Raw genomic sequence first — 13,106 nt, forward strand, 5'->3', positions numbered from 1 at the left:
CGGCTTATGGATTACAATGGCTTCCCCCCCATAACGTCCCTCCCACCCGCAACCCTCCCCTTTCCCACTCCCTCTCCCCTTCCATTCACATCAAGATTCATTTTCGATTCTCTTTTATACAGAAGATCAGTTTAGCATACATTAAGTAAAGATTTCAACAGTTTGCTCCCACACAGAAACATAAAGTGAAAAATACAGAAAAATAAAGTGAAAAATCTTCTGGCTCATCAGGTCTGTTAAGGTTTTCCACTGTGTTTTTTATTTGTTCTGTTGAATTCTTCATTTCCAAATTTTCATTTTGATATCTTTTTTTAAGATTTATTTATTTATTTATTTGATAGGCAGAGTTACAGAGAGACAGAGCTAGAGAGAGAGAGAGAGAAGGATCTTCCATCCACTGGTTCACTCCCCAAATTGCTGCAGTGGCCAGAGCTGGGCCGATCCAAAGCCAGGAGTCAGGAGCCTCTTCTGGGTCCCGTGTGGGTGCGAGGGCCCAAGCATTTAGGCCATCTTCTGCTGCTTTCCCAGGCCGTAGCAGAGAACTGGATCGGAAGTGGAGCAGCCAGGATTGGAACTGGGGCCTATGTGGGATGCCAGCACAATCTTGAGCTAGAGTGCTAGGAAGAAAGAAACCGTAGGGAAGTTATTTTTATATAATTAACTGTAATAAAATTTTGAAAGTGGTTAATTCCAAAAGTTGATACTTATCTAAATAGTTTGGTAATTTAAAGAGGCAAGATTTACTTGTAGCTGCCAACTGGATGTTCAGGAAAGGCTTATGAAATTAGAGTTTTCCTTTAAGGATTTGTCAGATTATTTTGGAAATATATGGGATGCCTTGAGCTCAAGACTGTCACTTTCTTTTTCTTCATTTGAAAGGCAGACTTGCAGAGAGAGAATGTGGGGTCTTCCATCCACTGATTCACTCCCCAGATGGGCCAGATCAAAGCCAGGAGCTACATCCACAAGGGTGCAAGGGTCCAAGGACTTAGGTCATCTGCTGCTGCTTTCCCAGGGCCATTAGCAGGTGCTGGATTGGACATGGAACAGCCAGGACTCAAACCAGTACCCATATGGGATGCTGGCGTTGTAAGTGGCAGCTTAACTTGTTCTGCCACAATCCTAGCCCCATCAGGACTCTGTCACTATTAAAGAAAAGTCAAAAATTAAATAACCTAGGCCGGCGCCGTGGCTCAATAGGCTAATCCTCCACCTTGCGGCGCCGGCACACCGGGTTCTAGTCCCGGTTGGGGCGCCGGATTCTGTCCCGGTTGCCCCTCTTCCAGGCCAGCTCTCTGCTATGGCCAGGGAGTGCAGTGGAGGATGGCCCAGGTGCTTGGGCCCTGCACCCCATGGGAGACCAGGAAAAGCACCTGGCTCCTGGCTCCTGCCAGGATCAGCGCGGTGCGCCGGCTGCAGCGGCGGCCATTGGAGGGTGAACCAACGGCAAAAGGAAGACCTTTCTCTCTCTGTCTCTCTCTCTCACTGTCCACTCTGCCTGTCAAAAAAAAAAAAAAAAAAAAAAAAAAAAAAAATTAAATAACCTTTAATGGGAAATATCTCTGGAAACTTTTAATAGTATCACTTTTTTTTTCTCATTTTGACAAATATTTTGCAGCATAACATATTTTGTGCTCTGTTAATTGGCATCTAGAAGTTCTTGATGCCTCCATTTCACCAGTCTACTAAGTTGAAATCTGATATTTATCTTTTGTATTTTTCTTGAGTTTTCCATTTTGTGATTGCTTAGTTTAATATGAGCAACTCTTCTTGTGCTCAGTACACTGTTAGACTGAGTGACCATTTGTGGGACCAGCACTGTGGCTTAGCAGGTAAAGCCAGTGCAATACTGGCATCCCATATGGCCACTGGTTTGAGTCTGGCTGCTCCACTTCCAATCTAGCTCTCTGCTATGGCCTGGAAAGCAGTAGAAGATGGCCCAAAGTCCTTGGGCCCCTGCAGCTGCATGAGAGACCCGGAAGAAGCTCCTGGCTTTGGATTCGCACACCTCCGGCCATTGCAGCCATTTGGAGAGTAGACCAGCTGATAGAAGACCACTCTCGCTCGCTCTCTGTCTCTGCCTCTGTGACTCCGCCTTTCAAATAAATAAGTAAATAAAACCTTAAAAAAAAAAAAAAAGAATGAGTATTTGGGAGATCCAGAGGGTATATGAAAGATTGTATGTGGTTTATTGAGGAAAAGCTATGTTACTTGTAACTGAAAAATGTGAGTTAGTATATAATTGAGGCTAATTTACTTCTGCTTGAGCAGATATTTATTAGATACTTACTGTATGCTAGGTACCATTGTTAGGAGATGTTACAAAGCAAGATTAAGGATAATTGGTATAATTAGAAAACATACAAATATGAATTGATTCTGAAGAATTGTAGCCTGAGGTAGTAGGGAGATTAATAGCTATTCATAGAGACAGGGACTGGTAGATAGATCTAGTAGACAGAAAAAAGTACTGTCAATGAACATTTAAACTACCCTTCAAAAAGTGAAAAGAAGGGAGTTATTTTTTTTTTTAGATAGAAGAAATTTGTACATATATCTTCAAAGAATAAGGAGAAAATAAGCCCATACAAAGAACAAAATTGAAGGTATTTAAGGCATATGTGTTGCTAGCAAAAACTGCATAAAAATGAAGGTGTTAATTTCACGTTTTGTTTTGGTAAATTGAAGAGGTTTTGGTTTTTTTGTTTGTTTGTTTTTGTTTTTTTTTTTTTTTTTTTCTGTAGTAACTGACTATAGCAGTTTGCAGTTGGAGGCTTAAGTAGAGAAAAGGGGGTATAATTAAAAGAGTCATCTTGGGGACATTGTCCAGGTAATTCATATTTCAGTAAAAGGATTGATGAGTAGTAGAAAGAGCTCAGGTGGCAAGATCTGGAGTAGGTCAGTATAATTTTGTTTTTCTCTTACAACTCTATCATTTAGAGCAGGAATTGAAAAAAAAAATTGATGGTAAATAAGGAAAGTGGTGTTAGAGTCAAACTTGAATTTTAATTCTTACTGTGCCTATCATTTGTTGTGTGACTGATAGTTAATATATATGAAACTCAGTTTCCTATTTCCTCAGTTTCTGTTTTTTCCACAATAGACATAATGTCTCTATTGCAAAACCTTCATCAGACATTGACATGGTAATGTTAAATTAAAAAGAATGACATTTAAGGGCCTTATTGCAGCAGTTGCATACCTAGTGGGAATGCTATAGTAGCTGGGAGTAATCTATTTGAGTTAGGATAGTAAAGGAGGCATGTAACAGAAGAACACTTGGTTCCTTTACTGGAGAAACCTGTTGTATGTATTGAAGAGGGTATGGACATGGATAGAAAAGAAACTGGGAAGTCAGTATGGTGTGAAACATGAACATAATGGAAACTATGAAAATAGTAGTTGCAGGCAGGAAAATACAACAGACTTTGGTCAGGTGCTGAAATGTTTCTCTAGGAAAAAGAAATGAATTTTGATGAATGGTTAAAACAAACTAGCAAAAACAAGTAGTGATTCATTGTGCGTGAATAAGACTTGGTGATGAGAATTAAAACAAGCATGATGATGTTACAGAGCCAAGGTTTTCTCCCCTCCTGTTCTGTCTGAAGTAGTAAGACAGCTGAAATTGTCTTAGAAGAAAATTTCTGTTTGTTTGAGGTTTGAAAGAAAAGCTGAAAACTGGGATGGAAAAAGAAATAAAGAAAATGGGGGGCCAGCACTGTGGTGTAGCTGGGAAAGCCGCCGCTTGCAGTGCCAGCATCCCATATGGGTGCTGGTTTGAGTCTCAGCTGCTCCACTTCCGATCCAGCTCTATGCTATGGCATGGGAAAGTAGAAGATGGCCCAAGTCCTTGGGCCCCTGCGCCGGTGTGGGAGACTTGGAAGAATCTACTGGCTCCTCCTGGCTTCAGATCGGCTCAGCTCTGGCCGTTGCGGCCATGTGGGGAGTGAACCAGCGGATGGAAGACCTCTCTGCCTCTCTTTCTCTGTGTAACTCTGACTTTCAAATAAATAAAATAAATCTTTGAAAAAGAAAGAAATAGGGAATAATAGAAGAATGAAGGAAAATGCTTATGTGAGATACATGTGGGTTAAATAGCCACTAAAGTTCACATTTAAGAAAGAGAGAAGGATGTTTATATTTCATGGAGGTTCTCTGGAGAAAGGAATAAAGTAAGCTTTGAAGGAGCAGGCATTTGGCCTAGTGGTAAACACACCTGTCTCCTACATTGAAATTCCTGGGTTCTATTTCCAGCTTAAGCTCCTGACCCCCAACTCCCTGCTATTCCAGACCCTGGGAGACTGCAGTAATGGCTCTGGTATCTGGTTTTCTACCTCCCAGATGGAAGACCTGGATTGTGATCCTTAAATCAGACCCAGTGAAATAGCAGAAGAGGGGAGTGTTGTCTCGCTCTTGCATTCTCTCCCTCTGTCTCTCTGCCTGATTTTCTCTCACTCTCAAATAAATATATAATTTTAAAGCAAAATAAAATAAGCTTTGAATTGGGAAGCAGGTTGGAACTAATATGGTATTTGTAAAAGTTATTTTATTTGAGGTAAACAAATTTCATATATTTCAAATATACGGATTTACAAATATAGTGATACTTCCAATCCTACCCTCCCTCCTGCCCACACTCCCACCCTTCCTTCTCCTTCCTCTCTTATTCCCTCTCAGTTTTTACAATGATCGACTTTCAGTTTATTTTATGCTCTTTAAGATTAACCCTACACTAAGTAAAGAGTACAACAAATAATAAGAAAATACCGTTCCTCAACAGTAGCGATGAGGGCTGCAAACAATCATCGAATCTCAAAATGTCCATTTTAAATTTGCATTACATTTTTGGTACTCCGTTAATTACCACAGATCAGGGGGAAAATATGGTATTTGTCTTTTTGGGATTGGCTTATTTCACTAAGTATATGGTTTCTGTTTGCATCCATTTTGTTTCAAATACAGGATTTTGTTGTCTTTTATTGTTTTTTATGTTTTTTTATTTTTTTATTTCATACTATATATATATACCATAGTTTCTTTATCCAGTCATCAGTTGATGGACATCTGATTGATTCCATATCTTAGCTATTGTGAATTGAACTGCAATAAAAACGGGGGTACAGATAACTCTTTCCTGTGCTGTTTTCATTTCCCTTGGGTAAATTCCTAGGAGTAGGATTGCTGGATCATATGGTATATCTGTTTTCAGGTTTCTGAGGTATCAGTATACTGTTTTCCACAATGGCTGCATTTTTACATTCCTGCCAACAGTGGATTACGAGTACCCTTTCTCCACATTCTCAACAGCATTTATTGTTTGTTTGTTTTTTAAAGCTTTATTTATTTATTTGAAAGTCAAAGTTACACAGAGAGAGGAGAGGCCAAGAGAGAGAGGTCTTCCATCTGATGCTTCACTCCCCATTTGGTTGCAACAGCTGGAGCTGCACCAATCCGAAGCCAGGATCCAGGAGCTTGTCTCTTCCTGGTCTCCCACGCAGGGGAAGAGGCCCAAGGACTTGGGCCATCTTCTACAGCTTTCCCAGGCTATAGCAGAGAGTTGGATCAGAAGTGGAGTAGCTGGGTCTCGAACCGGCGCCCATATAGGATGCTGGCGCTTCAGGCCAGCCCCTGTTGTTTGTTGGTTACTGTATGAGAGCCATTCTAACTGGAGTAAGGCAAAACTTCATTGTGGTTTTGATTTGCGTTTCCCTGTTGGCTAGTGATCCTGAGCATTTTTTCATGTGTCTGTTGACCATTTGAATTTTCTCTTTTGAAAAATGTCTGTTTAAGTCCTTTGCCCATTTTTCAACTGGATTGTTTGTCTTGTTGTTGAGTTTATTGATCTTTTTATATATTCTGGTGATTAATCCTTTATCAGTTGCATAATTTGCAAATAATTTCTCCTATTTTGTCAGTTGCCCCTTCATTGCTGAGTGTTCCCTTTACAGTGTAGAAGCTTCTCAGCTTGATGTAATCCCATTTGTCAGTTTTGGCTTTGATTGCCTGTGCTTCTGGGGTCTTTTCCAAGAAGTCTTTGCCTATGCCAATGTCTTGCAGAGTTTACCCAATGTTCTCCTCTAGTAGTTTGATGGCTATCAGGTTATAGATTTAGGTCTTTAATCCATTTTGAATGGATTTTTGTGTAAGGTGTAAGGTAGGGATCTTATTTCATACTTCTGCATGCAGAGATCCAGTTTTCCCAGCACTATTTGTTGAAGAGACTGTCCTTTCTCCAAGGATTGATTTTAGCTCCTTTGTCAAAGATTGATTGTAGATACATGGATCGATTTTTGGAGTTTCTATTCTGTTAACACCATTGGTCTGTGTGTCTATTTTGTGCCAGTACCATTCTAATTTGATTATAACTGTCTTGAAATGTCTTGAAAACTTGTATTATGATGCCTCTGGCTTTGTTTTTCTTGTATGAGGTTGCTTTAGGTATTTGTAGTCTCCTGTGTTTTCATATGAATTTTAGCATCATTTTTTCTAGATCCAAGAATGCTGCTGGTATTTTGATTGGTATGACATTGAATTTGTAAATTGCTTTTGGTACTATGAACATTTTTTGATATGAGTCCTTCCAATCAAGGAACATGGGAGATTTTTCCATTTTTTGTATCTTCTATTTCTTTATTTAATGTTTTGTAATTTTCATCATAGAGATCTTTCACCTCCTTGGTTAAATGTATTCCAAGGTATTTGATTTTTTTTTTTTTTTTTTGGTAGCTGTTGTGAATGGGATTGATCTGAGAAGTTCTTTCTCAACCATGGCATTATCTGTGTGTACCAAGGCTATTGACTTTTGTGTATTGATTTTTGTTTTGTTTTGTTTTGTTTTGACAGGCAGAGTGGACAGTGAGAGAGAGACGGAGTCTTCCTTTTTTTTTTTTTGCTGTTGGTTAATCTTCCAATGGCTGCCGCAGCCGGTGTGCTGCGGCCGGCGCACCGCGCTGATCCGAAGACAGGAGCCAGGTGCTTCTCCTGGTCTCCCATGGGGTGCAGGGTCCAAGCACTTGGGCCATCCTCCACTGCACTCCCGGGCCATAGCAGAGAGCTGGCCTGGAAGGGGGGCAACCGGGACAGAACTGGCACCCTGACCGGGACTAGAACCCGATGTGCAGGCGCCGCTAGGTAGAGGATTAGCCTATTGAGCCGCGTCGCCAGCCTGTGTATTGATTTTATATCCTGCAACGTCACCAAGCTCTTATGAGTTCCAGTAGTCTCTTAGTGGAGTCTTTTGATTCCCATATATATAGAATCACTGTAAATAGGGATAATTTGACTTCTTCCTTTCCAGTTTGTATCTCTTTATTTATTGTTCATAATTTGATTATTTTTTGCCTAATGGCTGTGACTAAAACTTCCAGGTCTCTACTAAATAGCAATGGTGAAAGTGGTCATCCTTATCTGGTTCCAGATCTCAGTGGGAATGCTCCCAAATTTTCCCCATTCAATAAGATGTTGGATGTGGGTTTGTAATAATTTGTTTTAAATTGGGCCGGCGCCGTGGCTCAATAGGCTAATCCTCCACCTTGCGGCGCCGGCACACCGGGTTCTAGTCCCGGTTGGGGCGCCGGATTCTGTCCCGGTTGCCCCTCTTCCAGGCCAGCTCTCTGCTATGGCCAGGGAGTGCAGTGGAGGATGGCCCAGGTGCTTGGGCCCTGCACCCCATGGGAGACCAGGAAAAGCACCTGGATCCTGGCTCCTGCCATCGGATCAGCACGGTGCGCCGGCTGCAGCGGCGGCCATTGGAGGGTGAACCAACGGCAAAGGAAGACCTTTCTCTCTCTGTCTCTCTCTCTCACTGTCCACTCTGCCTGTAAAAAAAAAAAAAAAAAAATTTGTTTTAATTGTGTTGAAGAATGTTCCTTCTCTACCCAGTTTACTTAAGGCTTTCATCATGAACGGGTGTTCTATTTTATCAAATGCTTCCTCTGAATCTATTGAGATAATCATATGGTTTTTATTCTTCAGTTTTTAAATGTGATATATCCCATTTATTGATTAATGCATGTTGAACCATTCCTTCATACCAAAGATAAATCTCACTTGGTCTGGGTGAATGATCTTTCTGATGTGTTGCTGAATTTGATTAGTTAGTATTTTGTTGAGGATTTTTGCATCTATGTTTATCGGGGATATTAGTCTATAGTTCTGTTTCTCTGTTGTATCTTTTTCTGGCTTAGGATTTAAGGTGATGCTGTGCTCATATAAGGAGTTTGGGAGGATTCCCTCCCTTTCAGTTGTTTTGAAAAGCTTGAGAAGAATTGGAATTAGTTCTTCTTTAAAAGTCTGGTAGAATTCAGCAGGGAAGCCATCCGTTCCTGGGCTTTTCTTTGTTGGGAGCATCTTTATTACTGATTCAGTCTCTGTCTTGGTTATTGGTCTTTTTAGGTTCTCTGTGTCTTCATGACTCCATTTTGGTAGGTTGTATGTTTCCAGGAATCTTTCCTTCTTTGAGGTTTTCCACTTTGTTGGCATATCTAAATCCTGATGATTCTGTTTTGTTTTCTGTGGTATCCATTGTTGCAGTTCCTTTTTTGTCTTTGATTTTATTAATTTGTGTCTTCTCCCTCTTTTTTTGCTATATCAATTTTGTGTATTTTTTCAAAAACTGAGCACTTTATTTCACTGATCTTTTGTATTTTTTTGTTTCAATTTTATTTCTTCTCAAATTTTAATTATTTCTTCTCTCCTAATTTGGGTTTGATTTGCTGTTTTTCTAGATCCTTGAGATGCACTGATAGCCTAGTTTTTTAAAAAGATTTTTTATTTATTTGAGAGGCAGAATTACAGACAGAGAGAGAGAGAGACAGAGAAAGGTCTTCCATCCACTGATTCATTTCCCAGTAACGACTGGAGCTGGCCCGATCCAAAGCCAGGAGCTGGGAGCCCCTTCTGAATGTCCCAAGTGGGTTCAAGGTCTCAAGCACTTTGGCCATCTTTCATTGCTTTCCCAGGCCATAAGCAGAGGACCTTTTTTATTTAATGCCATTCCAATTTCTTGATGTAGTCACCAATTGCTATAAACTTCCCACTTAACACTGCTTTTGCTGCATCCCATAAGTTTTGATATGTTTGTATTGTCATCTTCATTCATTTCTAGAAATTTTTTATTTCTGTTTTGATTTTCTTCTATGACCTACTGTTCATTCAGGAGCATGTTGTTGAGTCTCCATGTGTTTGCATATTTTGTAGAGATTCTTGAGTTGTTAATTTCCAGTTTCTTTCAGAAAGAAGAGCAGCTGGGACATGAATTGACACCCATATGGATACTAGCACTGCATGCAGAGGCTTAATATACTGTGCCACACCATTGGCCCCTCTTTGTTTCTGTTAACAGTTTTTGTGTTAATGTCTGTTTTGTCTTATATTGGGATGGCTACAGCTGCTTGTTTTTGCTTTCTGTTAGCATGGAATATCTTTTTCCATCCTTTCATTTTCAGTCTGCATGTGTCTTTGTTGGTGAGGTGTTATTTCTTGTAGGAAGCAAATAGATGGGTCTTGTTTTTTAATCCATTCAACTAGTCTGTGTCTTTTCATTGAAGAATTTAGGACATTTACATTTAAGCTTATTGTTGAGAAGTAACAACTTGACCCTGCCATTTTTCCATAGATATTCCTATTATTTGCTTTCGATTTCCTTTATACTTTTACTGGGAAATTTTATACCTTCACATTTTTTTCATAATGATGACTATCTTTCTGTGATTCTGTAGATACTTAAGCATTGTTTGTAAGGTTGGATAAGTGTTAACAAATTTTTTCAATTTCTGTTTGTTATAGAAGGTCTTCATTTCACTTTGATTCATAAGTGAAAGATTTGCAGGGTATAGTATTCTGAGTTGACAGTTTTTTCTTTTCTTTTTAATATTTGTTTATTTGAGAGACAGAGTTACAAAGCAAAAGAGGCAGAGAGAGAGGTCTTCCATCCACTGGTCCATTCCCCAAATGGCCATAACAGCTGGAGCTGGGCCGATCAGAATCCAGGAGCCAGGAGCTTCTTCTGGGTCTGCCACATGGGTAGAGGGGCCCATGCACTTGGGCCATCTTCCAGTACTTTCCACTACTTTTTCTTTGCTGTAGCAGAGAGATGGATCAGAAGTAGAGCAGCCAGGACACGAGCTGCCTCCCATATGGGATGCCAGCGCTGCTAGCCTGTCCCATCCACTGAGAGAACAGAGCCGGCTGTCTGTGGGTGTTCCACCTTAGTGGTTTTAGCCCCACAGCCTGTGATATGTTGAGAGCTTAGGGGCACTTCACAGTCTTGCTTGATTACCAGCTCCCTGTCAATCCTCCTAGCCAGATTCACAGTGGGGAACATGGATTTTTCCCTCTGGTAAAATCCCCAGTTCACATTCATGACAAGAGCCACTTTAGCTGACATTCATGTCAAAATGGTATTGTCTCCCTGCTGGTCGACAGGCACCCTTGTTGGTGGAAGGGGAGAAAGAAATGTGCCCCTTTTTTCCTGGATTAGGTGCTACCCTGTTCCCTTTTAGGGCCGCTGCAGTCTGCTCTCACTTCCCTGTCCAAAGCTGGTGCTTCTTCTGACACTCAGCTCCAGGGATTGTGTGTTGTATGTGCACTCATTGCTGCATGTCCACAGTTTCTACACTGATTCATGGCATCCCTCTTCACTCTGTAGAATTTCCACTGCAGATTTCTCCAACTATTCCCTGGAACTTCCTCTAATTTTTTAGCTACTATATTCCCCTCACCTAAAGCAGTATGTCCTTTCCCTTTTCAGCCATGTTGAGATTCTCCACTTGTATGGTATTGAGAGTATAGGATATGAGGCCAGAACACTAGCCTAGAGTCTTAGTATCGCTGTTTGCTTGTTGTGTGGTCAGCAATCAATCTCTGCACCTCAGTTACCTAACCTACAGATGGGAGAGATTGCACTAAACCTCTGAGTCTTTTTTGGTCTCTCTAGAGATTGTCCATTTAGATTATGAAATTGTAGAGTGCTATTGAATTATGCAGTGATGGCAGGGATTGTATATCTGTATATCAAGAGCCATGTATGACTATTGTGCAACAAAAATGTGACTAGTGTGGCTAAAGAACAGAATTGTCAACTTTTTAACCTGATACTCATGTGTTCTACCAGCTACCATTTTGACAGTATAGTTCTAAATAAATCACACTGGTGTTGGGGCCGGCACTGTGGTGCAATGGGTTAACACCATGGCCTGAAGCGCTGGCATTCCGTATGGGCGCTGGTTCGAGACCCAGCTGCTCCACTTCCGATCCAGCTCTCTGCTATGGCCTGGGAAAGCAGTAGAAGATGGCCCAAATTCTTGGGCCCCTGCCTCTACGTGGGAGACCAGGAAGAAGCTTCTGGATCCTGGCTTCAGATTGGTGCAGCTCTGGCCATTGCAGCCAATTGGGGAGTGAACCATTAGATGGAAGACCACTCTCTCTGCCTCTCCTCTCTCTGTGTAGCTCTGACTTTCAAATAAATAAATCTTAAAAAAAAATCAACAAGTCTTTTACAAAAATTTTCCAAAAGTTGCTATCTAATCCAGGTACTTTATTACAGTTGTTTTCTTTTCACCTGGGACACCAGCATCTGATAGGGACACGAGTTGGAGTCCTTGCTGCTCCACTTCCAACCCGGCTCCCTGCTAATGCAGCTGAGAAAAGTAGTGGAAGATGGCCCAACTGCTTGGGCCCCTGCATCCATATCGGATACCTGGATGAAGCTCCTGGCTCCTGGCTCTGGCCTGGTGCAGTTGTGGCCATTTGGGAAGTGAAACAGCAGATGGAAGAGCTCTCTCTCTCTCTCTCTTTCTCTCTGTAACTCTACCTGAATAATAAATAAGATAATTTTCTTAAATGATAGCTAAATATGACTAAGTAAAGATGTTTTTGACCAGTGAATTGTTTTTCCTATTATGGTACAGTACTTAGACCCAGTGACTAGTCTTGATGTGTTTAGTTTGCTAATATGTGGAACATTAAAAATGATTCTTATGTTGTTTTATAATTCCTTAGACTATTGTAGAGCTCTCTGAAGAGCGAGATGGTCTTCATTTTCTACCCCATGCGTCCTCAACTGCACAGTCACCCTGTGGTTCTCCAGGCATGAAGCGAACAGAAAGTCGACAGCATCTGTCAGTGGAGCTGGCAGATGCTAAGGCCAAGATAAGAAGGCTTAGGCAGGAACTGTAAGTTGTTGATTTTCAAGGTTCATTGAATTTATATAGTAACAGTGATGACCTAAACAGTATTTTTAGGTTGTGGCTGGGTAAAAATTTTCACTAGTATTTGTCAGCATGAGAAAAATGAAACTGGTGTAAGGTTTTCCTAGTGTTCAATCTTATCAATTTAAAGGATACCCTTTAATCTGAATTTGCGTCTTTCTTGTGTTAAATTATCCTTTATTTTCTAGAATAATATCCTTTCTTAGAAAATTGGGAGACTCATTTTTTTATTTTTAAAATTCTTTGAAATCCTAAATACTAGGAACCACTGATACAGAACAGTAAGGTTTAACTCTTTTAAAATTAATGTTTTGAAAGACTAAATTTTTGACATACAGTATTACAAAAAATAATTTTGTGAGTGAATCTTCTGCATTGAGTAACTGAATGCCTGATTCATTACTTAATAAAGGTAAATATTCAGATTTGGTTAGTATTGATGAATTATATTTATTTGACTGTCAGAGATCATTATAGGAAAGTCAGTGTCACATAGGCATTTCTTGGTGAACTGTAAGAGAAGACATGACTAGTCTGCTGGAGTTTTTTTGTGTGTGTGCTTTGAAACAAAGGATTTTGGTTTGGAAGCTTCTTCTTTCTTCTCTTTTTTTATTGTGTGCTTTTTGTGTTACTTGTTTAGGTTTTTCTTGTTTCTTTTTTTTATTTCCTGGAATTTGAGCTTCAGAATATAGATTTTAAATTTAAAGCCACAAATAGCAGTTAAGTTTGTTTATTGATTATTTAAAGTAGCTAAAGAAAGTGATTTGAATGTGCAGAGTAGAAAAAAATATTACAGTCTGGAGAAAAATTTGGAAACAAAACAATATAGCTTTCATTTGTGGATGTCTGCATTATTATGTATCTATTGAGTTGAACACGCCCAGGATATTCTATAAA

The 13,106-nt window shown here is 40.2% G+C and overlaps 1 protein-coding gene across 6 annotated transcripts in view; it reads left to right on the forward strand.

The window, feature by feature from the left end:
- The window catches only part of CCDC88A (coiled-coil domain containing 88A), a 139,939-nt gene that overhangs the window by 60,631 nt on the left and 66,202 nt on the right, over positions 1-13,106 (forward strand). For all 6 annotated transcript variants that reach the window (XM_008254392.4, XM_051842868.2, XM_008254395.4 and 3 more), the window contains exon 8: positions 12,001-12,173. In XM_008254392.4, the coding sequence (XP_008252614.2) occupies positions 12,001-12,173 (173 nt within the window). The remainder of the gene's footprint in view (positions 1-12,000; positions 12,174-13,106) is intronic.

This window comes from Oryctolagus cuniculus, chromosome 2, assembly GCF_964237555.1.
Source record: "Oryctolagus cuniculus chromosome 2, mOryCun1.1, whole genome shotgun sequence".
Lineage (NCBI taxonomy): Eukaryota > Metazoa > Chordata > Mammalia > Lagomorpha > Leporidae > Oryctolagus > Oryctolagus cuniculus.